Source organism: Zophobas morio, unplaced genomic scaffold, assembly GCF_036711695.1.
Source record: "Zophobas morio isolate AGI-343-1 ecotype UQ-CSIRO unplaced genomic scaffold, CSIRO_AGI_Zmor_V1 ptg000014l, whole genome shotgun sequence".
Lineage (NCBI taxonomy): Eukaryota > Metazoa > Arthropoda > Insecta > Coleoptera > Tenebrionidae > Zophobas > Zophobas morio.
The window spans coordinates 5934247-5961146 of NW_026972119.1; the positions used below are offsets into that span (position 1 = coordinate 5934247).

A 26900-nucleotide genomic window follows, 5' to 3' on the forward strand; every position below is an offset into this window, starting at 1 on the left:
GAAAGTGTCCCGTGGAGTGCAATTATTCTTCGTCTATCCATTATGCAAAGGCAGGTTCTCTTTAGCACCAGTTTCAAGGTGTCCCCTCTTTTAAATGGTAAATTCAGCAAAACGTGCCCATTCTCAATTCAAAAACGTGAATTTTACTTTCAAGTAGGTTCACATAACCATCTTCGGAGACCTTGGAGAAATTTAAGTAAAGGAGTTGTAAATTTCCTGCGAAAAATTTGCATAGAAAACAAGGTTAAACCCTTGCAAAATAATGTCTTGACATCAGTCGTGTTACCTTTAATTTATGACCCGTAGCTATTATGATAAATAATGTCTTGTTATTTCCATTGAGACGGAGCAATTGTGCTTTCGGTAAAAGGATTGCTTAGAGGCAATGGTCTAGGATGTACTTTCGACGAATTTAAACTTATTTGTCACGGTTCGAACTGACCCAAACTGCGTGTAATTTATTCTCGGAACTTTTGAAACAAAAGCGTTTTTACTTTCGTGTAATCGATCTAATCAAAGCAGTTTTTGTGATAAATTCTATACATAGAGTAGGTGTGACCGTGCATGCTTACCGAATTTATTTTTTTTTTGCCTGGGTCGGAAAAAAATTATTTTATGCTAATATCACGACTAATTATTGTAATTTTAGTAGACCGCTTCAGCTATTTTAATTAGTACCTACTTACTGTTTGTAATTACAACCCATTAACTATTTGCATAATTAAACAATTTGTGTCGACACCTTACATTGTATTGGCTAGAAATATTACCCGTGGAAAAAATTTACATATGTGGATTGAAGCGGCTGCTCTTTTGTGTACTTTCAATTCAATTGTGTATTTTTCTCATTAATTTATTTTTCACTTGTGGTTTAAAAAGTTGCTTATACAAGTTCAGTGACACTTTTGCAATTGTTTATCAAGTATTGCTTTTGAGTATAAAAAGTTGATAAAAATTTAAAAATCACCAGAGGTGTCAAAATTTTGTTCACCTTTTTAAGTTTTGAATTTTTAGTTTTTATAACTAGTTTCTAATTTTTATTTTTATAAATTCAATAGTAAAGTTGTGTTAGGAAATTTATTTGCCTTGCCACCTTTCAAAAAATTGTTTAGTTCTTATTTTTTGGAAAGTATTTTATGGAAACGCTTATTAAAAATCGTTATATAAAAAATTGTAAAAATAAAACTCTATTGTCCAAAAACATGTAAAGTCGTGAAAATATCCCTGTTCAAAATACTTAGACTGTGAGGTTTCTTAGTGAGCGTGTGCGTAATATAAGTTTCCCGGTGTATATTGGGAACTTGGTTTATTACATTTTCTCAAGTTTTCAGTACATCAACAGGAGCAATATTAGTTTTTGGAATATTTTTATCGTACTTTCGTTTACATTCCGAGTGGTATGGCGGAAGTCTTAGGGCACAATGTCCATGTTCTTGAGTATAGTGATCTAATTTTTCGGGCAATCTATTGCACACAATAATCCAAATTTGACCTTTCATCACTTTTTCAGGATAATCTATCTTTTTTGTATTTAACCATGACATTTTTTTCTTTGTCCAACTCTTTCGAGGAATTTCTTCCTAGAAATAAAGTAGAAATATAAGTACATATAGTGTGCGTATCAAAACTAAAATAAACACCATAAGTCTACTCTGGTAAGTTACATTATCCATTATAATAAGAGACGATTCCGGAAGGTTGGATATTAATTGCCCTTTAAACCACTTTTCAAAATTTTCCTGGTTCATGTTAGCATGATAATCGCCAGTCTTAAAAATTAGGGACGCTTCAGTAAATCCGTGTTTATTGCCAACGTGAACTGAAATATATCTACATCCTTCTCCCGTTTTTTTAATTGCAATTGTGTTGAACCGTCTTGCCATGTTTTTTTACCTTGGCTAAATATCCATGTTTTATCCAGAAAAAAAAGTTTGTATAATTTTTTTTGTGGTGCTGATATTCACGCAAAAATTTTGTTCTTGTTAGCTTAATGGATGGTCTCTGCATTAGAAAGAATCCACTATTATCTTTATAAAATTTAAAACAAATTTTTCTAATCATTGTGTTTAGTGTCCTGACTCCAAGTCCAGTATCTTTTCCATAACTCTAGCCTGAAGCGACTTAATAGATACGTGTTCGTTAGATGCAAAGCTGACTAACATTAAAGCCACAGGGTTTACTTGAGTTTTTATATTTCTAATAGTAGTGGACATATTCTTTTTGTACTCTGTATATAAATTTGGTAATTTTTTGTCTGACACAAAAGTGCATAAGATAGGAAGAGTGAAGAAAGTTTTACCTGGGGTATTTCCACCACTATAACACCAAAGCGTATTTTCTAACAAATATTTATTAGATATTTTTTCTAACGGCCTCGGAGTTTTCGATTAGCTTCTAAAATGCAACGAGAAACCTACACTTTCGTATTCTATGAACGGTTAACTATCAAGAAAGCATGCTATTAGGGACTGTACGTATTAAATTTTAGTGTGAGTAAATAGAACTCTATGCTTTCAAGAACAATAATTCCTCTACATCTATTAAGAAAATCCGCTCATGGCAACGTGACAAAACTTAATGAGAACAACATTACAAGTTATTTCCACACAAGCAGCATTGTTTGCGGTATTTTAGTAGGACGCATATTATCAAAGAGTGATTTAAACAAGAGTGGGATTGTTCCTCCCCTGTGTTAGTGGCATTCATGGGCCGACTGTCACTTTTAGCTTTCTCGGTAAAGTAACAACATCTGACATATTCCCCATGTTTCCTTCTCTAGGATAGCTCCAGACGCTGTCGCGACTCATTCGCCGCTTTCGGCTCAAATATCTGACGCTGATTGGCATGGGGTTTTTCAGACGTCATGGTGGTCTAAAATGACGCAGGAAGAGCCGTTTAAAGTTTTACTGTGTTTTCATAATGGGCAATAATGGCATTTCTTGTAAGCAGTCTAAAAGTTGTCAACCTAGTTATTAGAAACGGAAAGCAATTAATAAAACAAAAACTATATGGGGGATTTCGTTGTGAAAGCTTAAAAATCGAATATTTCTAAAACAAATCTTCTGTAAACAAGGAAATTTGCTTGGAACAGAAGAGTATTCTTAATCAATATAAAGACGGGATAGTCAATAATGCTGGTTATGAAGACATCGTAATATTACGCATTATTGTTTTATAATGGTGGTACATTTGACGATGTCTGTTGTTTGTTCTGAAACTTTAAATGTAATTTAATAATATTCAGTAAATAGTAAAACAGTGACCAAAATTTGTCTGGTAATCCCCATAAAAAATGCAATGACGTTATCTCCACATTTTGCTAAGTAAAGACTATTTCAAATGTGTAGGATCCTAAGAGGTTTATACAACTGTAATCTATATAGTACTATAATCCACCCACTTTTAATCTTGTGCCCGTATCTTCTTGGAAAACAATTGAAAATTATGCAATAAAATTTTACTATTTGTTTAGAAACTATGACATTTGTGCTGATATTTTGCACATGATTTAAGGTTATCGCGGACGTGGTAAATAAGTAATCAAAATTGATAGTCTTCCCCCTTTCAGTGATTTAATGGCATCATGTAAAAATTTTGATAAGTATAATAACATACTCTTTCATTTGTTGGTTAACGATGTGTTCATATTTATTAGAATTCTTTATACATGATTTCTCGAAAAATTAACGACTGAAGCAATTTCTTTTATTGATTAAATAAAAAACGGTTTCGTATTTTTCTCAAAATTCTGGGTATATATTAATATTGCTATTGGTATTATACTGTACGTATCAAAATCGATATATTTGTCCCCACTAAAAAGTTGATGACTTCATCACAAATTTTATTCGAAAATCTTACTGGAAACATTCATTGTAACACCTACTTTGTCTGTAGTTTAATATTTCACTTCAGTTTTACTTAATATATGTACTTACTTACATAAAGTAATTTATAAAAGACTAACTTTGTAAATTTTATAATTTATTGAAAAAACTGTACTTGTTTAAACGATCATTTTTCATTAAGACCAATTTTTACTTGCTAAGAGTAGTCGAGTCTATGGGACGGCCAGCTACTATGTTTTCTTGACGTTTCATGACTCCTAGAGTACCAAAAAGTAGACCCCGCCTGTCTCTGTCTCTCTATCTGCCGTCTGTCCGAATTTTTATTAAACAGATAATCTCCGAAACTACTGGATCGATTGTTGTCAATTTTTATGTCTATATCCGATGGCGTCAATTCGAAAATTTACATTACTAAAGATTATTTAAATTATACAAAATAACATGCTGCTTTACATGTGGTTTATGAATCCATGTCTGGTTTTTACGCTAGATATCCGGATTTTTGGAAAAAAAAATCAAAAATTTTTAGCAGCATTTTGCAATTTAACTTGAAAACTGCAAAACCAAATGCTATGAAATTTTGCAACCGTTTTGCGCTTATCGTAAGCATGGTAAATCGTTAATCAAAATTTTTTCATTTATGCCTCCCCTTGAAAATTATGACGTCATTTTACAATTGTTTCTCCTACATGTGTGATTTATGAATCCGTGTCCAGTTTTTACCCTTGATGTCTAAATTTTTAGTAAAAAATTCAAAATTGTATTTTACAATTTAACTTTGAAATTGCGTAAACGGAATGCTATGGAACCTTGCAAATAATTTAAGACTACTGGAAACATGCTAATTTCTGAATCAAAATTTGTTCGTCATCTTACAATTTTGCCGAATGTTCTTCAAATTTATTAGTGTTGTTGGTACAAAACTGCGGTTAATTAATTAGTCCTCATCTCTGCGCTGAGGAGACAAAATCGATCAATTTTCATTTTCTTTTAACCACTGATGTTTGTAATCTGAACGTGCTAAAGGTCGATTCTTTTCGAAGTATAAACATAAACAGTCGAAGTTAAGTATCTACTTAGAAATTGAGAATGTCAACATTTTCTCCGTTGGTTCTCCACAACTGTGTGGACCGTGCAGCTTTGGAATTTGTGCCCTCGCGGCGCAGGTGTTAATTATGCCGCTGGTTTTTACTTTAAAGAAGTTATCACAAAACAAAAATCGCAAAGTCAGATTTAAATTTTTTTTTAAGAAGCGGAATTTGCCGGACTAAATTCAAGGGCGACGGAAATTCTGTCGAAATAACCTTAAACTAATTTTTTTATCTGCACATAATGTGAGATCTCAGGTTTTCTTTTTTTCTACATATTTCTATAGCATGTTCCCCGATTGATTTTAGAACATTTTTTTATATTTGTTAATAAGTCAAACGAACAAACATTTTGGCTTGACTTAAGACAAATATTTCACCCACAGAAACTTTTAATAACGCAGGTTTTGAAATACATAATTTTTATTCGGATAATTCAACTTAGATAAAACTCAATTCAGAATTTAGTTTAGTTTAGTTACGTTAAGCGAAGTACAACAATTTTTAATCTTTTAATATCATTGTAAAAAATCACAAATAATGTTTTTTCTATTGTAAATTCAATGCGGGGACATACTCTACAAGTACTATGCAAAAGAAAATCGTATTAAGTAAAAATTATTTAGGAAATTTGCAAAGTGCTTTGTTTCCAAAAAAGTTTTATTTTTTTTATTTTGTAGTGACGTTCACGTTTATTTTTTCATTCTCCTTTATTCTGTTGCTTTATCAAATGATGTTCATGAATATTAAATACTTTTAGAAACAGAAATAACTGAATCAACAATTTCGGTCAATTATTTATTCTAACATATCTACAGAGACAATAATTTGCAAAAGCCAACGGAATTTCGTGACAATAATATTAAATTATTATGTGTATAGATATGTGAATGTTATCACATTATATTCTTCCTTTTTTTATTTCTCGTCTCAGTTTATGTTTTACATCTTTTTAACATCTTTTTTAATAATTTTCTAATAATATTGTAAATTTTATAGCTTTTTTCATTTAAAAAGTGTCACTCGTTAGCTCTACTTTAATGTAAATAACCAATTATTACCTTAAAGTGACATTAACTAATGTAACTTTGACGTGGTTAAATCTTTCCGCGGCAAAGTTGTTTTCAAACCGATTTTGAAAAAGTTCCAAATAAAGTAACTTTGGAAAGCATTTTTTGATCAATAAAAAATAAAACAGAATTTCATTACCTTAAAATAAAATGGGTTGAATTGATGAAATCAGTTGAACATTATTTCTTTCTCATATATTAAGAGAACAATAAAACACCTGATCAAATACAGCCATGGGTTTTTGAAACTTTTAGAGCTTTTTCGGTATAATAAGCCGTCCTCATTAAGTAATAGAAAGGTGAGGCGAATTATTTGTCTGCTTTTATTAGCCCAGTTGTTTTATGCAACAAGGAAATTTTAACATAATAATCATTGATAGGTAGACTGTCATAAATCAGGATTGAATATGATTCCAGAACAACAGAATTATGAAACATATGCTGAAAAAATTCAGCGAATAAAAAAATATTAAAGCGCCATTATATCCGTGTTGGTGCATAATACTTAGTTACCTATTTCAGTCAGGTTCTCATTAAATTTTATATCAACTTATTTTGCACTATTTATTCCGTTCTGCATAGCTCTTATTGCAAAGTAATGCCTTCACTTTTATTAACTTGTATTTTGAGCTGAAACACTATGTTTGTTTAATTATAACACCACATATGATTTAAACCCCTAGTTAAAAATAGAAAAGCATCCATTAAATCATACAAAGCAACAAAAAAGTTTGTAATTTTTTTGTCGTCACGCAAATTTTCCTAATGTGATGAATAATGAAATTAATTAAATTATTTTTAAAGCTTTCATTCCTATGCATATTCATGTTTATTGATTGGTTGTGTTGGTAGGACTGTTATTTGGTGTTTTCGCACTTGCTGTGCTTTCGAATTAAAAATTGCAATTATACAAATTAACATCAAGAACATAAAGAATATAATTAATGAGGTGGTTAAGTTTTTAATTTAAAATATGTTCGTCTTCCAAGTTAATTAAAATTGTAAATAGCGCATGTTTACTGTGAATCAGAGATAAATTAATTATTTTTATTAAAATGAAGTTCAGCGTTACTTTCGTGTACATATTTAATAATTTTTTTGAACTATATATATTCATAGATGGAATATTTTTTTGCCTTTTGCAAATACCGCATGTACCTATTTATTTGTTTATTAGTAAAAACAAGGTTGGAATTTTGAGTTGCTGACAGACTGAAATATGAAAACGTGAAAGTGTGGAGATATTATTATTGATGACCTTATCAAATCGAGATATATGTGGTCTCTTTCTATTATGTTATAAATTTACTACATTTTGAACAACAGTTTATCATTTTGGGAATTTTGAAAAAAAATCCTGTGCGGATACGAGAAATTTAAAAACACAACCACAGAGTGAGCTTTTGTGTAAGGAAATTTGCAAATTATTCACAGAACGCGAACATTAATAAATATCTCCTGTTTGAGGTTTTGCTGCTTTACTTATTAATAAATCGTCAATGTGTTTTGCTTTAGTTATTACGCTGTGATGTCAGTCAACAAACTATAAACTTTGACACTATTCATTACCGATGTTGTACTATACGGTGTTTTAAATAGACCGACTAAAATTTTATGATACCGCTTGATGAAAGCATTTAACGTAATAATATCACGCGACACGTGTGGCTAAAAAGCTGTTAAATAAATTCATGTGTAAAGAGTAGTAAGTTATAACTTTATTACAATAGCAGTAAACGAAATTGCTATAATTAAAATTTGCCGTGACATTTATGACCACAATATACATCATTTTATTACAATATGTATATTTGACTGTAGAAATAGACTATTTGTTTGACAACCTGATTTTCATACAAAGAAGTAAAGCTGTAAAAGAGGATTTAAAATTGTAAAATTTAAACATGACTCGACCAGTTTGTAACAGGTAAAATGTTAATGTGTTTGATAATTAAAAACGTCGGGAACAAAACGGTCGAGGACGAAATGGTCGCGAACAAAACGGATCACAAACGAAATAAGATCGCACCAAATGCAATTTTAACATTTATGAACAAATCATACCAATATTGACTAAGCTGTTTCCATTTTGACTGGATTAATTTAAAGGAATATTCTAATAAAACAGACAATTTGAAATATTCAAGCTGGTAGCGCATGTGTTTAATTATGAAAAATTAGTTTGGGAGGAATTTATTCGTTTATTTAACCACGATTTCATCGTTGAGCGTTAATTAATCTGAATTACAATTACAGTTAAACTTAATTCTCTAAATCCTTTCGTCTGTCTTTGAATCGGCGTCTGTAGTTTCCCTCACAGCAACCGGAAAAGCTTAAACAGTCCGGTTTGCCACATCCTGCCGATTAATCAGGTGTTCCAATTCACCGTCATATACAACATTCTAGCATTGATTTATTTTCGTGGTTACAATCTAAAAGATCCACTTAACTATTTATCTTCTCCCACACGTTAAAAAAATATTATACTGTGGTGGCGTAGGAAGGGTGAAAATCCATACTATGATTTTTTATACATGTTCGAGGTAGGTGTTAGATAACGTAAACATTAAAATTAAATTATCGAGATCTAACGAACAATAGTTTTAAAAAATTAATCATCTTGCAAGCAATTGTCTTACCTGTACCCAGATGACTTCCAATGTCATAAAAATTTTAGATGTTTATGGTTATTGTTAATTTGCGTCTACTGGGTAACTTGGGTTGATTACATAACTCATCGTTATCTACATCTATTAATAGTGGGAGTTAATTAAAAATCGGCGATTTTTGCTATGACCCAATTTTTGCCCGTTCACCTGTTAACTATGAATTATGAACGCACTCGTAACAGATGTATAAATACTAAACGCACTCGATAAATTACCAGGACGTCTCTCTGCAGGAGCGGTTTCAGTTCTGCCGACGAAGGGTTAGAGTGGGTGAAAAATTATTTATTGGAATTGCTTTGTAAAGTAACGTAGAAATCCCACTATTAGAATACCGGCTTTGCGAAAAAAATCGAAATGAAAAAGTCGCGATTCGATTAATCACCTAGTTAGTCAGAAGATTCGATTTAAGTTGACACCAATCACAATCGTTTGAATCATTGTTCTAATTTCATGGAGATTTTCAATAACTTTTCTTCTCTGTTGTTTCTTGTTTACCCAGAATTACCAGCTGAGAGTAAATCTAAAGCCGTATTGCAATATTTCTTGTTTCTGTGAACTAAAATTTTAAATTATACGCGTTTAGAGCCGTGAAATTGATAAAATTGCCTACAATATGCATCAGCTAATACAATTTTAATTCATTTTGGAACTGGGAACAGAACTGGATGAGTTTTTGATTATTTTAATACTATCTACGAAATTTCGTCTATTTACAAATCCACTTCGACTTTTTTGAATTCCAGAATTTACAGCGCACACAAATGTTGGACTATTTCAAAAGTGACAGCACGCCAAAAATACTGGAGGTGCGGATACGTGCCGCTATAAAACATGTGACAAAATTTGTTTATGTTCTTTTTATTACACTTAAATAGATTCTGATCAACACTGACTGCGATTTAATGCTACAATAATTGCTAACGCTTTTTCACATACGCATAATGACAAAAAAAAAGGTTATAATGTTGGCAATGCGTGCAAAATTCTAAGAAACGCCAAGAGTTTGGTAAGTACTGTTATTATACAATCACATATCACGTGACAAGTCGAGGTATTATTATATTAAAATTATTATTCAGAAATGTACTTCAAATCTCATTTAGACGCTACAAATCTCTTTGCAAAGTTTAAGAACTACACTTTGGCATTAGCGCGAAAATGTAAGGTTAAGTTAGACATGAAGTAAGTTGTAGCTAACGCGAAAACGTACTTAGAATTTTTTTTCTAATGACTGAAGTCTGTGTAATAGGCAAATCATGTCCGCTTAGTAGCTGTATTAAAAATAAATAACTTGTTTAATCCGACGGCAGACAAAGTAAGTGGTATCACATTTTTCTTCGTTCAATTAAATTGTAGCGTTAATTCCATGTTGTAGTGCTGTCACTTAGCTCATCTATTTCTCAGAAATTACAAAAATATATTTTTTTGATATGTCTAATTTCCGACCCCAGTTATTTTTATCCTGTCTTAATTGAAGGTACATAATTGCTAGTAGAATGGCGACTGTAGATGCCATTCTTTAAAGTTAATATCATTGTTGATGAAATTGAACTTTTATAAACAGCTACTTCATGTTTACTATTTTTTTAATGACTAAACATGGGAGAAAACTATCAAACTTAATTAACAAATGCAAACTTAATGTAGTGTGAAACTGGTTGAATAGTATTTGAAAATGCTCTACTTACAGTATTACAATCGTAACAAAAACTTAGACAAAACCGTAACATTGTACAACCGCCAACGGAACTTTTTTATGTCAATATTGATTTGGCCAAATACAGCTTTTTTTAACATTGTACGTACTAAAATAAACAAAAATGTGTTCGCACACTGTACAGACAATTCTAATAGGTAGTAGTTATAGCTTACTTTACACAAAAACGTTCAAAAATTCAAAAACTTTATCTCACGTAATAAGACATATTAAAGACACATCATGGTCAACACTGGTAAATAAATGCGAATATTTAGCTGTTTACGTTATGAGTGTGATAAAACGCATCATTACATGAGTGTAAAATTTGCTCACAATGCGACAATAGCCCAGTGGCATCAAACGCGTTTGCCGACGTGAAACGAACAAAATTTTACCTACAGTAAAATGGTTATTTAAAACCAATTCAATGAGTGTGATAATCTAATGGTGAAAAAGAAAAAATTATTGATATGCAGTTGTAAAAAAATATTTGGAAATATCTGCGGCATGCGCTACCTTTTTTGTAAGGCGGCTAGCGCGTGTGACCCTAACTGCAAAAACAAATATTAATATGTGTAATTTTTGTTTTCTGTAAATATTAGTTTTCCTATTTATTTTCAATATTAAGTAAGTATTTTTATATATTATTTATTATACATGATAGATGTTTTGATTGACTTCTTCTTAGGCTATACAACCACAGTTTATTTTTGAAATTTTGATTCGATGTTGTCACCTTATTCCAATTTTCTTGAATTCTTTTAACAATGGAACGATTCACAAAAATACCGCATTAAGGATATTTTTGAAATCTGTTTTACAATATTTCGTGGAATCTCTAGGTACGCGCATTGCGGTATAAATAAAATTAAATTTTCTTATACAGAGTGTTTATAAAAAATATCATTACTGCAGTTATTAAATATCGATACTTCAGTTTTTTAGATAGAACACCCTGTAATTTATTACTACACCTTTTGTAGTTTTTGTTCTCTTTCTTTTTCGTTAAATATTTTCTATATTTAAAGTTCATAGCTACTGTAATTTTTTTGAACACTTCCATTGTCAAAAAATTTCAAGAAAAGTGGAATTTGTCAACGTCGCATCAGAATTTCAAAAATAATAGGTAATCATAAACTCTAAAAAAGCCTAATGAGAAAATGTAAAAATATATAAGGTAGGTATTTCAATTAAAAAATCTAAGCTAATGTTTTATAGTTTAAAAAGAGAACACTCTGTATAGTTGAACATAATTTTAGAGTATTAGTTCTCGAAGAAGCGTACTCCCTAATCATAATTAACGAGACATCGCGGACCGCGCGCTTAGTGACTCACCCTGTATGTAATATAACTCTTTCAATACCTCTTTTTTCAATTACTGCAACAGAAAGATCCTGCTTCATAAGCGTTTTCAAATCGTTGCCCAAGCGAAACATGTCCTAACAATAATTATTTTTGCCTCTATTGAAATTAATTAAAAAGCACAAGACACATAATTATAGTAAAATTTCTTTATAATCTGTCCCAAACTTAACAAAATCAGAAAAATCAAACTACTTACTTAAATATACAAAAAGAAAGAAACAAGAAAAAGAAAAAAACAGAGAAAGTTTTAGTTATTAGAGTTACAGTGGTATTCAATATTAAGTATTAAAGATGCCAGCAAGATCAAGAAAAAAGTGGTCTAATAACCATTGAAATTTAATGTTGAAAAATTGTATCTTCAACATTAGAGCTTTCCTTGTTCAGGGTGAATACGGTCAAATACCTGTCAAATAAACTGTCAAAAAACTGCAACGACAACTACATCATTTTAAAAATAAATACTGCTAAATATGTAGGTACAAACAATTTATTTCTAGAAGTTTGTTATGAATGGAGGATCTAAAAACAGTTTTATCATACCTACCATACCATCAGATCTAGTTTAACAAACTTTACCGCAAATATTACAAAATGTAAAAGTCGCATTCATTCATTCTTAACCAGCTTATAGTTTTCCAATGGAAGGGACCATGTGTGAGAATCGCAATACATGTTCTATGAATTTTACACAGTAGTTTTGGACTTTTTGTAAACTATTTTCTTGAATTTTTTTTTTATGCATTTGCCAAATGAACGAAAACTTGTTACTTTATCTATTTCTACTTTAATATTTTAATTTCTATGATGTAAGCTTTAGATCATAGAAATGAAATAACAAACAACAAAATTTGGCTCACTGAACTACTGACCCTTGATTAATGAAATTTTTACAAATATAAAACACCAATTGGCTGATAGCCCAAATAGTTTTGAGAATTACGTAGCAGGGCTTTGATGACATTAGTTGTAATCTTTCCTGAATGCTCCTCGTATACTTCAAAAGAAAAGAATGAAAACAAATAATGAATAAAACTCATGTTTTTTGTAAATATGTCATCAATTAAACCAATTTACATATGCTAGAAGTCTAGAACGTAAGTTACAAGCACGAGTTAATACAATGGCCCATAAATACCGATACCATGTGTATGATTTATTCAACAAAACGTCATTCACTTTTTAAGTGGGGATAAGTGTAACAGTTAAAGTTGATCAATGCATTAGACGGACATGTATTTTACAAAGCATGAGACGCCAAGAAAATATTAAATTAAAATTCATTGTAAAATTCATATTCTAAAATATAGTCGGGAAGTAAAAATTTAGAAAACATACTTTTTGTTGAATGGATTCTTAAGCGGTTTTTGAACTATTTTGATACTACTGCCAAAAAATATATTTAAGTAGATACTTCTAAATTACCTTTTAGTGCTACTATACGGAACATGTAGGAGTTTATCTATATCTATAATATAGCTTTTCGTGGTGGTATAGAGACGGTGTTGGATCCTGAACTACGAATATGACATCAAATTCTCTAGCGTAACAGCTGTATAAACTGTTCACCCATCGAGTGTACTCCAGTTCTAAATTTTCTGGTGCATCTCAATGCACTGTATTTTTACTCGACATTTTTCAATGGACATCTCCCAACTGCTGTTTGTAAACACAAGAAAACGAGAGTGAATGTAATGAAATCGACTCTTTTCAAGTGGGTAATGATTGTTTAAAAATGATGACACTCGTACCAGAGACTGATGGAGCTTTCCCAAACACCCACGACTGAACACTCTATCACTGGCCGAGCGCCAACTTCTGATTTATTCAGGAGCAAGACGCGGCTTCCTTGAGAAAGATTCGCTACAAAACACCTATGCTACAAGTGAATTACGGCTCTGGATGTCACTTGGCCATGTCCACGACTTGCGAAATGTTTGTATATCATTTTGATGTCGGTTTGAAGATTGCGCCGTTATGTTAGAAGAGTTATAATTGGGTTTGCACCTACTAAAATACATGTGGGTGGCTACAGGCCAAAGCGATTTATGGTTTATTGCCCAGCACAAGTATGCTGGTTTGGCCGATGTCTTCATTTCCGAAATGCTGCTGATGACGCTGATCGGCTGGAGGTTTCGTCACGAAGCAAATTTATACGACGAAACAAAAAATTATCATTTTTGCGTAGGTGGGAATGGTTTTAGTGCTTTTGTTGACAGCGTTTAGTTGGTTGTGTAAATCAAAAGTAGAACATTCGAATTTTATGCTAAGTCGGTTTTTTGATAAAAGAGCAATGAAAGAACGATTTGTCTCTTTTATTGCTTCGGTTTTTTTTTTTCGAAAAAACTAAGGTCTGTACAAAAATGTTAAAGTTAGTCACTGTATATCAACTAAAATTGAAACCACTACCATCTACTTACAAATAACTACGAGTGTAGGCCAATTCGATTTAACGCGCAGTAATAAAGCAATAAAAAGTTGTCCACGAAGAAAGTACTATGAGAACGGAAAATCATAAATGTGTTATACTCTGGGGAACTGATAACGCAAATACCACAATGTATTTATATAAACATGTCAAAACTTTAAACAACTGTAACTTTCATGGTTACACAACTAATATAATTTTGCGATACGATAGAGTTTAACGTCCCTTATGGCAGCAAACAACAATTGTACAATTAAATGAATTAATTGACATAAAATTCTGTGTAATTTTTTGTTTTTAGCCCTACTGAAAACATTTCAACTGCATCTGATCTATGGCATGCTGTATGAATTAAGTCCCAAACGTTATTTGAATTTAAAATGTCGCAAGAGAAAATTGTCAACACGGAATTATTAAAAATTCGGTTGCAACCAATTTGCATAAAATTCAGACATGTATAAAACGTTATGTAGGCCACGATTTGATATTCAATCAAGAACATAATTAAGTTGTGACTAAAACTGAACGCTCATTTAAAGTATTCGGCGCATTTTATGCACGAACATGTTTTCATAAACTTAAAAGTTGTACTTTGTCAGTAAAAATTTCGCTGATAATTGATAAAGCAACACTTTGGTGATGATAATGGATAAAAATTTCCTCTCGTTGCTAATGAATAAACTAAGACTGTTTAAAACAAAATTGAATTTAATGCAACAATAAAATTATCTGTACTGGTGCTGGTACGCAAAATATTTTTGGATTTACTGATGATACACCAAACAAAAATCCATTTCGTCCACTCATTGTAACTTTTCAGCTACCAAATTAGATAGTACTTAGAAGTTTTTTGTTTTCATCATTTAATTAATACATTTTCAAAATTCATGAGTTCACTGTGAGTTTAATTTTTTCTGCAATGATAATAATTAAGGCCAGCGATAGATAATTTTTCGAAAAAGTAATTTAAAAAATCTTGACGGCAGATGTCGAAAAAAACTTTTGTGTGCCACTATTAAATAAATACGTGTTATTCATTCGAGGAAATTAAATTTGTGACTTTTTATAATTTAATCGTACAACGAATTTTTACCTCACTGTATTGTTAATTTTTAGACGGCAGAAATATCATTAGCGGTTAGATTATGGCTGCTGACAAGGCACCAACATGATCAATAATTCAATAATTATTGGAAATAATTACATTATTTGGAATCAATCGGAATTTTTTGGACATTCGCAAATTTACTTACTTAATCTGTGTCTGTATTAAAAATAAATTGGTCAACAAAGTGCAAACAATTCGCACTCTGTAAAAATTAACTAAATTGCTGATAAAAAAAATGTGTTCATATTAAAACATTGTTTTTTCTAAACAAAACTTTGTAGTAGGTATTAGAACAAATTATTACTAATTTTAGGAATGAAAACATCCGGTTGGGTGTGTATGACAAACATATAACAACTAAATGTATTAAAACTGATAGGTACAATTTTTGTCTAAAGATTTATTATTTAGTTATTATTCATTTATCTTATGAAGCTTCTTTGAAGTGTATTTTTTTACGCAATAATTCTCTTTTCCGAAAAACTGCAGCACTAACTGTCACTCACGCAAACTTACTCGCCCATGTAAAAGTTGCTTCAGTAATGTGTATTTAACAACCAAATGGAAAACGCCTGGTTCTTTCCTATAGGTAAATGTGGAGACAATATGGCGGTCCTACATAACGTTATGACATGATTAATAGGGATTATATATAAATTAAAAGTGTAAACAAAGTGTAATTTGGAAAAAAATAATTTACGAGAAACAGTAGTTGACGTGCAGGAAAGTCGTTTCCTATAATACAGTAAATTAAAAATTAAGATTAGCATAATCTGCCGGTTTATCTGGAAAAATATTGCAATGAAACATTAGCATACGTGTTAAACATATTCAGTTATAATAATAAACCATAACCCCATTACTTACACGTAATTTTATAATTTAAAAATTATAGTAGTATTTGCTTTATATTCTATAAGAAAGCTCTATTTCTGAGTTCAATTATCTTGTATTTTTTTTGTTTTGGAAAAGTTTGATCTAGTTTTAATTAATCGAATTACTTAGAACTATTTGTCTAGTTTCATTATAAAATAAATAATAAAGAAATAAATAAGCTTCAATGACTGTGATTACACTACTGATTAATTGATTTAGATAGGCATAGACATTTTCCGAGTCAATTTTTTTTTTAATGACCCACGTTTCACTCTTTTTGTGGTTTCAGTCGGATGAACGAAATTTATTCCTTAGTAGGTATGGATCAGTAGTATTTTTGATTCGATTTCGATCAAACTGTACTCATTTTCTTTTGCGAAAAAAGTAAAAACAAATTTTGGAAGATTAACTTCCGTCAAAAGCTATATTTGTAAAATTATAAATAAAATACTTTCTTCTATATTCTGACATACTTTTTTTAACATCTATAACAGTAGGTAGGACCCCGTTTATAGAAAGCAAAATTAAAGTTAATTCGCGATTAATTTTTAATTGATGTCCATTGCTAAGCAACGTGCATATTTTAACCAATCACGAGCACATTTTAATCCTGTATTAAATTAATCAAGTATTAAATATTTAATTCGCTTTTCTATAAACCAGTCCTAGATATTTTATAGAAATATATTTCTGTTTTAAAAACTTATAAAACAAGCATATTAACAGCTACTTGACATAAAAATGAATAATGTACAACTTCTCAAATAAATAATTTAGACAGAAAAAAAATTAAAGACCAAAGTTGCACGTTTTTTTGAGCAGCCTATCGCATGCATTTACATGCTCCCATTCCTAGACTTTATAACGATTGTTTATTATTGAAATTCCGATGCGTTGTTGCCACGTTATTCAAATTTCCTTACGCGCTTAGTGACTCATCCTGTATACCTAAATAACATTATTAGCTCCAAAAACAAGATCGAACAAAGAGGAGAAATACCCGTAATCCAAGAAGTGAAAACTGACACTGACATTTTTGACCCGACAGAATTAATACGTTTGGCAGCTATACAGAGTGATGAAAAAAATTACGTATAGCTCAACAAGACTCTGAAGTTGAAGAATTAACTTCGTAATTCTGGTTTGTTCTAATGAATTGCTTGTCTAATAGACAGTTACATAATTGGTTATTGATAATTTAATGATAATTTGTTAGAAATCGATCCACACCGTCATTTTTTATTCTTGACAGATGTCATTTTTTGCCAATTTTTATCGGAATTTTAGAGTGTCAATTAAAAAACAGAATTACTAAATAATTCTTCAACTTTGAACTTTCATATTTTCCAAAATTTAATTCAGGTATTTTTTTAACAATTTTTCGGTTTCTTCTTATACGTCATTTTTTCATCACCCTGTGTAGAAACTACAAGATACAGAGTTTGATATTAACAAGACCAAACACGAAGCACATTAATTATTTAGACTAATCGCAGTTCAGTTCATTAGATATTATGTTAGTTTATGGGTTTGTTTTATTTATTAGTACATTGATGCACACATGTTGGATACAAGTAGATAATTATAATAATTATGAGATATCTTTTATGCTTTTCCTCTTTTAAGTACTATAAAATATAAACATTGATAAAATTTATCGCACTTTAGCATATCGAGACTTTTATTCTTGCCCTACTAAGTTAACCTTCCGGCGATGATCAAACTTTCTGCATACACGCAGAAACAGACGAGTTTGCTTAAAACGTTCGCTAATTTTTTCCAAATTTTTACATTTATTTATTTGTTTCAGTAATTTTTATTCCTACACGAATAATTGTCTCTTTTATCTAAGTATTTTCCTTTCAAAAATAATTAATTGGTGTTTTAGAGAAAGAGTCTGTAATAAATAAGTATTACACAAAGTTTAGGTTTTTTTTTCAGTTCTCGTTTTTCCCAATTCTGCATCAATGTTATTTTGAATATGTAACAGAAAGTCTTACTTCCTAAAATATTTACGGCGTTTATAAAGACGTTCGTTGCCACTATGTCTAGAAAAAGCGACAGGATGAGAAAAAACTCAGGAAACTTTTCACCTTGACAACCAAGTACGAATATTGTTGATTACATAAGAAAAAAAAAGTTATTTCTATTTTACTCTTTAACTGTTAAAATTGTCTGGCTAAATACGCTGTCTAGACATGCATTTCCCACTGGTCACACGAAATTAACTCTAAATAACGACCGACTTAAAAAAAACGCCTCTAGGTATTTGTTGATCGTCTTTTGTCTCTAAAACGTGTGTCTGTATTTAGATTGGCAGGATATGTCAAAAAACTTAAATTATTACAAAGTGATCTGATGACAACGTGATTCAAACTTGGACCCACACACAAACTGAACGAAACACGGAAATCCAAACGACAGATGTGACAGATGACAATGAACCAGTACACATTTGGTGATTCTCTGCGACCTACGTTCCCGAAAAAAAGACGATCAAGGGTTTTCTAATCGCTCATTATTATTTAGTATTATGAGCTCATTCGTCTTGTAGTCGGTACAGTAAATTAGTGTATACTCAGAACATTATTTTTGTACTGACTAAAATTTTATAATCTGACAAGAATTTGAATGGCAACAGAAAGAACTGAGGCCCACAGAAGAGAAATGACAGAAAATTATTTACAAGGTAGAATAATATGTATATTCATCCTCAGTTTTTTTTTTAATTCTTATATACATATAGGTACTCATACGAGTTTTTTATTTTTAACAGCAAACTGAAATTTAGAAAATAGGTCCTTGGCACAATAAGATTCTGTCTGCTACTGTCATAATATCATTTCGGATATTTTACAAAATTATTACTGTCTTGTAACTTCACAAAACCCACATTCTGGGTATGCAGCAATTTAATAATAACAAAAGTTTGCTAACAAACAGTGGACACTTTTAACACCCAAAATATAGAAACACATTTTTCTTGTTGACAAAATCATATGGGTATATTAGTCAAAATCCTATATGTCTAGAACGTCTTCAACAGTAATTAATTGCGGTAGCTTTTTTAGGTGTTAAGAACGTTTAATATCAAGTTTCTAAAAACTTGTTGCATCGTTTGAATTTCAATAACAGTGTTTTGATGAACGTCACTTTCGCCACAAAAATATTGAAAATTAATAATGAGCGACAACATATTATATACACAGAACAACATTTTAAATAAACATATACATCATCAACTAAACGAGGCATCAATTCACACTGATGTTGTTTATGCAATCAGACATAAAAGGTTAACAAGCCACCAAGGGTAGCAGTCAGTGCGGCGGGAATGACGATTCACTTTTCATTATGGGACAACATTAAGTTAAAGCGCTTACCAAACAATAACAACTTTTACTAATTGAGTCAGTTTTCATAGTCCGCTCCCACTTTTTCCGTTCGTTTTTCCATTCTAAATATAATTTTCTAAATTAAATTATTTTATGTGTAACTGGTGGGATTAACCCTTGTGACTGTGCAGACGATACTCGAGTTTTATTAATATCAACCTTAAAATAAACTTACAACAGTGAATTTTGGATGAGGTTAAGTTATTGCGTTTAATTGCTTCAAAGGCGTAATTCTAGGATGCCGAAAAACCAATCTTGACACAAAATGCAAAAGTGATTTTTTTTCCGAAATTGGACCAAGGCTTCCGACTTTTGTTTGTTTAGTTTTGAGGTTGAAACGTGTCCTCTGATTCCACTTTGAACCCTATTACGTAAAGATCATCTTTATCATAATTGCCAACAAAACGTAATAAAAATCGAACTGTGTGGTCTCATCTTTGTACAGAATCCGGAACTAATCTCCCATAAACCAAATTAAACTTACACTAACCTTTGCTGACTCCGCTGTTCACATAAAATTTATTTCCTTGGCACATAGCGCAACGAAAACATAAATAAATTTTCAGGTACAATTTATGTAGCAATACAAAATTTACTGTGATTGCACTTTTTTAACTCCGTCCAATTTTTGTTTCAGGTACTGTGAACGCAAACGGCGAAACGAAAAGACAAAGAACGTCGTACACACGTTATCAAACTTTAGAATTAGAAAAAGAATTCCACTTCAATCGGTACCTGACGAGGAGAAGACGAATAGAGATAGCACATGCCTTATGTCTGACCGAACGTCAAATCAAAATTTGGTTCCAAAATCGACGGATGAAGTGGAAAAAAGAACATAAGATGGCCAGTATGAATATCGTTCCTTATCACATGTCTCCTTACGGACACCCTTATCAGTTTGACTTGCATCCTAGCCAATTTGCCCATCTCGCTACTTAGGAAGTTTACTTGTGATTCCATTTTATAGGTATTTTGTTTATTTATTTTTAGTTGCTTATTCTGTTTGTTTTTGATTTACTTTTAACGAAACAAATTCGGAATTACACAGGGACCGTGTGTACTATTATTATTGTTGTTGTATTATATGTGATAAAATTGTAGATGAGTGTGGAGCTGCTCTTAGTTGCTTTATTAGGGATGAAGTCGGCCCAAGAATTTTTAGATATTTTTTCTTCTTTCATTTTATGAAATTAATGTCTATGTAATTTTTCTAATTTTCATTAAAAAGTCTTGAGACTTTTGTCTTCATTCAAGTCACTTCTTATCTAAAGAAAATGTTCTTTCTTATAAACGTTGCTTGTACTTTTAAATAAAAAGTTGTCCAGTACTAAAACAAAACTAAGTACTCATCGAAAAAACGAGTTCTTGTTGAAAGTTACACAAGACAGGACAACAAATTCTTGGTTTGTGATAGAAATACAAGTTTAAATTTGTCCTGTTATATATATTGCAGTGATTACACTAAGAAATTCTTATTGGTTCGTTTTTCAACGATTTTCAATTTTGCAAAGAAGTTCCATGCAGTTCCAAAATAGGTACAGTTCTTTTTAGAAAGTTATATATTAAAGAGTAAAAATAATATATTTTGCCCCAAATAAATGGATGTGTAAATTAATAAACAAACTTGTCCAGCTGTCAAAAAAAAATGTACCTATATATACAATAAATGAAGCATTTTCTTATTTTTCTAAGTTGAGAATTTGTTTCACGAGTGAAAATTGAAAGAATGGAGATTTTATCCTGCAACGTACATGTAGGCCTTTAGCCTATATTAAAATTATCGTTAATGAAATTCGTTTAGTGATCTGGATTTGTTTTGTCTCGGTAAATGTCTCATCCAAATTTTTTTGCCTCATATGCAAAAAAACCCTCGTGGATTCGATACATAAAAATTATTAACATTTTTATTAACAAATGTATAGAATTTTAGGTCTTCAAAGACTGAACACAAACTCAGATATGTAAATCATTCCAAGGTATTTGTCGTCGATTTTTCTCTCTTCAATAGATTTTTTGCAAGTAGGTATTATTAAGTATTTTGTGATCCATTTATGCATAAATTTAGCAATATGTGATTTTAGGCTTCTTCATTTTTGGCGCTGAGGTTATGTATTTTTTCTCCATTACAGGTTTATTAGTCTTGTTCAGATGTAAGTTTACGTTTAAGTACAGCATCTAAAAATCTTAACATTTCTTGCAAACCAAAGATTAATGAAAAGAAGTTTCATTCAAAAAATTTTCGTTGTATTTTTAATTGTTGGTATATGGCATATTTTTTCATGTTGCTCATAATATCAGAAGATTAAATCTTATCTGATGTACAGAATTTTTATTCAACAAATACTAAAGCTAAAAAAGTGTGTACCTACATACATGTATTACAAAATTACAAGGTTCCAGTTACAATTTTTAAGTGATATTTCACAATCCTGAAAACAATATTTTGATCATTTGCCATGTCTTTAAACTAGCATTTGCATACCCATGTTGCTTTTTCCCTTCATGAAAAATAGAAGCAAGACCGCACCGACAATATATAGAATTGGAGATTTGTATAAATATTGTCAATATTATTAATTTTAATTCTAGTCTCTACGATCTTTAATTTAAGAGATCGGTACTTTATAGTTACTTTTGTCACACATTCTATTTAAATTAGTTTTAATTTAATAAGATCAACATCCAAAAGTGTATGCACCAATTCAAAATATATACAGACTATTTCGAAAAAAGAATAATATTTATCTTGTCTTTAAAACTTTTCTACACTAACTGCAATGTAAATAGTTATTACGCTACAACTTTGACTTTGTTACAAAGATAAAGTGCATTTTAAATGTGAATACCAAAAAAAAAAAATATATTGAAAGGCGATTGGAACAATTGATTTATGAATTTCAAATATCGGGATATTTTAATTTTTAAAAGTTATACAGATGTTCACAATTACGTGGTCGACCGTGAACTTTTTAAAAGTCCGAGTTCTTCTTGTCCCGACTTTACCCCACACAATAAAGTCGTTATGCACTCGCCCATCGCTTGAGTTAGTTTCCCATAATTATAATGTCTAGCGTTCGATTTAGCCTAATAGATCGCCACACCCCCAGCCAAAGTAGATATATCTTGCACATCTGTAACTATAGATAACGTGAATCTCCATCTCCATAACTTGTGGATGCAGAGGCAGTTCTCATACACTGCTTTAATGTTCCAGATTTCCACCTGGCGTCCCTCCAGGACGAAGGCTACGCATTCCACCAAGCCATGGGGATGGGAGGCATGGGCCCTATGCAGCGCGGTCTATATGCTTGCGGCAGCCCCTACAGCTAGCCCTGGGCCTCCTACAACGGAGACTGCGGCCCTTCGTAGGGCCACATCGGATCTAAGGGCGGTCTCCGGCCCGCGACACTACGGCGGATCGCGATTTCAGACCGAAACGTCGGCACGTGTCGGGGTTCACACTTATTCCTTGTGCCAATAGACGTTCAGATGCGGTATTGGTGGTGTCACTACTTAAGTATAGTTCGTTCGTTTGGGGGTACACGTAGTATAGGTCGTTTTGGGAGATGTACCTCGCAGATGAGGGACGAAAAGGGGCGTGTCACGAATTTTCGAAAAATCGTGTGAGGGATTGAGATTCTGTTGAAATTTGGCTGGTGCAAGGTGTATGCTAAGATAATAAAGTTTAAAGTTGTGTTTATAACAACTATTTCAAAAGAATTGTGACAAGTTACACTTAGGCGGCAGAATATTGACAGTTACTGATAATAAAACAAACTCTAAAAAACTATATATTGTATGCTGGATAATACCATATTTTGTTTTAAAGCAACAATAATTGTTACAATTTTTTCGATGTTTTATACATGGCTCTGAAAAGATTACTGCTAATGTTTTGTTAAAAAATAACGAATTCTTAATGAAATAACTCTTTAACGATTGTGCACTTGACTTTTTTTGCCAATGGAACTTAATTTGTAGGTACTATTTTTTTTAATTTATTGAAAGTGTCGAAATTATAGGAAGTTTGCAACAAAAAACAATACAGCAGAATAAATAAAATGCTTTACTTTTTTTCTGTTCGAATTTATCTTTATCTTTCCCGCAATGTGTATACACTTAAATTTGTTACTTAAAATGTTCCTTAATCTAAGTTTACTTGTTTAAGATATTTGGGTTTGAGAAAATTATTATAATTATATTAAACCTTGTATACATATCTACAACAATTTGGTCCAAGTTCTTTTACTAGTCAAAATTTTTCCGTCGCTTACCTATAGTAATGCGAAAAAAGACAGTTTTCTCTCTGGCTTGTATGTAACAGGGGAAGGTAGACTTACAAATGTAAAATGTGATAAAAAAAATTAGTTGTGGCTTTTTTAGTAGCTTTCGAAATATGACGTCACATAAGACTGGCTGAAATAAGATAAAACATATGAGATCCAACTACTTTTCTGTATGTTAGGTATATGTTGTTAATGTATTTTCACTCAATTTTAATTTTTTGCGTTAATGATTTTAAAATCATACTTTATACCTATAGGTATACATGTTTGTGGAAAAATATAAACTGAACTTATTTATTATTTAATAGAATAGAGCATTTTTTGAAAAAAGTGTTGAGAGTGTCATTCAAAAAGCCCAAAAATATGTAATTGCGTTTAAAAACGATGCATATGTAATAGTTCAAAAATTATTGACCTCTCAAATAAATACACAACTATTTATAAGGCACAAGTAACTAGTTTTATAATTACAATGGTTTTAATATTTCCTAAATTAACATAAACCTAATGTCGAAACATCGGGGCTTTTTTTAAAAAGTTATAGTTTTAAAAATGTAGCTATTTTAGTCGTATGTCTCGATCGGTAGACACTAACGACGTTTATAAAAATTAAGAGGAGTTATATATTTGAGTTTAGAAGTTATCTTTACAAACATTTGATCTGCAAAATTTCAAGGAAATCTCAATTTTAGGCACGGTACAATTTTCCGAGAATTGATGGACGACCCAATAGGCTTGTACTTACCGAGTTTCTGGGAAAATTTTGGTTTTGTTTTGGACTAGACGTGCAATATTGTTAAATTTTGTTGTTTTGGAGCGTTGATTTTGTTTTGGAAAATGGAACTTGTAAGATATATCTAGAATTTTGTATTGAGAATTGTGAAAAGACACTGTGCTCACTAAAGTATAGTTTTAAAAGAAAGTGTGATTAAATTAGGCTAGGTATTAGTGTACATATTACAGCATGATAAAAATTTCACCTTTTGTAAATACTGTCACGACTTGAAATAAATTATTCTTAAGTTATGTGCTGTATGAATGGTTTTAGAGTAAATTGTAAATATAATATGTAAAACACTTATGTATAGCGTACCTCAAGCGTACAGTTCTTCACTTCAGGCTTGATAATGTGATCAAGTTAAAAACTGTTTGGTTTCTCGAAAACATACATAACTCGTATTGAGGATAAGTGTAAAGTTGTATTATATTGTGTACATTTTAGCTCAATATTGTTTCTTTCTTTTTTAGTTTATTTATGTATTTGTACTTGTGTGTGTGAAAGATGTACAATTTAGATTGTACAAGATCCTAATATTTACTGTTGTAATTGTCCACTCTGAATAAACAATTATTAAAACAAACGTTTCATGATGTTTACGCACTTGTTCGTACCTACTTTTTCATTCTGATAACATAAATATTATGACAGAAACATGAGTGATAAAACATATCATTTAACCGCACTTTATTTGCCAACAGTGTATTTTTATTACAACGAAAAAAAGACAAGTGTCATTCAACACAAACAAAGAAACTCAGCATGAATGAATATCCTTTTGTTTTGTTGACTAAGAAGATAAAAAGTGATTGTCTTACCACAAAAGAGCATAAATTGTATTCATGGAGATAGATACTTGCAAATGCAAATTTTGTATTCACATGGTGAATGCATCAACGGTTGGTGGTCAAGCATCAAAATAAACTCTTCAGTGTCAATCTTGACTCATTCAGTGGAGACGTTTATGCTACGATTTCTGTTCGAATTAACATATTCTGCTTTGGTTTTACATACAAAAACATGTTCAGTGCAGTCGTTCCTGAATGCATACAAGTAGTTTTGCTATCATGTCCATGTCAGGAATTTAAAACTGTCGAAGAAAAACTCTTGTCTGTATGTTTGCATGTTTATTATATTCACACATTTAAATAAGTTTCTGGGTGTATAACCTCAAAGAATCCTACACTGTGTTTCTGAAGAGTAGAACATCTGTTTCTATTAAAAAGCAAACCTCACAAATTACAGATTTCTTTGCAGTTGTTACAGTGAACAAAACCTGGAAATTTGTGTAGAAATTTGGAAAAAAAAAAAGAAATATGTGGTGGCTTTAATAAGTAATTATTACAAATAGTTTTACATAATTTTCGTAAATGTAATTTGTTAGTATCGCTAACTAGTTTTCTAAATTAGAAATACTTCCGCTATTTCTGTAAAGATGGCTTCATGAATTGAGTGCAACAGGTTTCGTGTAGACCCAAACAATTTGACCACACGCTCGTAAGATGGCAGCAATAAGACAATTTACTATCAAACGAATATACGACAGAAACCTACATTATAACTGCCAGGTAGTAAATTGTATGGTTCATTTTCATAAAACAAAAAAGGGGAAATATCGGCAGCCATTTTTTTCAGGGCAGATATCATATTAGGTCATTTTTTAACAGATCCTTTAGAATACTTTCTAATTCAAAATTATTTCGAGAGATGTATGTAGGAAGTGTAACAGTGATAATAATAAACTACTAATGTACTGCTGGTAGCTTTTATCAGCGTTCTAAATTTAAAATGTTTACTAGTTACACCTATTGTTTTCTATTTCTTGCAATTTTTTTTCGGGACGATTTTCTCACAGAATTCGCATTACATTACCGAAACCGTTTTGAAAATTTGACTTTGAACAAGTTTAAAAAGTTATGATGTATTTTATATACAGGGTGAGCCACTAGGGCACGCTCTTCGATGTTTTATTACTATTAATGACAAGAAACAAAGTCAAAAACTAAAGGCTCTATGAGCAGCAGAAAACAAACTCATGTTCAACTATGCATTTATTCTATTTTTTTTTATTTTTTTGGAGAATTCACAAAAAAATCCTAGTAAGATTCTTTTTAATATGTCTTACAATATTTTGTGGATAAATGCACAAATTACGCGCTTTGTTGCAGTATAAATAAAATTCAGCCAACAAAACTCTCTTTTGTTTGTGTATTGTCATGGTTTTCAAGCCATGACAGATTTAATATGTAAGTTCCCGATATTTTAAAAACTGAATTAATTGTAACTTTTT

The 26900-nt window shown here is 31.1% G+C and overlaps 1 protein-coding gene across 2 annotated transcripts in view; it reads left to right on the forward strand.

Moving 5' to 3' along the window:
• LOC135129217 (homeotic protein Sex combs reduced-like) overlaps positions 1-23684 on the forward strand; it is a 68157-nt gene extending 44473 nt beyond the window's left edge. The window contains exons 2-3 of one of the 2 annotated variants that reach the window (XM_064056356.1): positions 20181-20393; positions 22761-23684. In XM_064056356.1, coding sequence (XP_063912426.1) covers positions 20181-20393; positions 22761-22876 — 329 coding nt within the window. In that variant the 3' untranslated portion in view covers positions 22877-23684. Of the gene's footprint in view, positions 1-20180; positions 20514-22760 lie in introns of both variants that reach the window. The other variant, XM_064056357.1, reaches the window with a different exon arrangement.
• The last annotated feature ends 3216 nt before the right edge of the window (positions 23685-26900 follow it).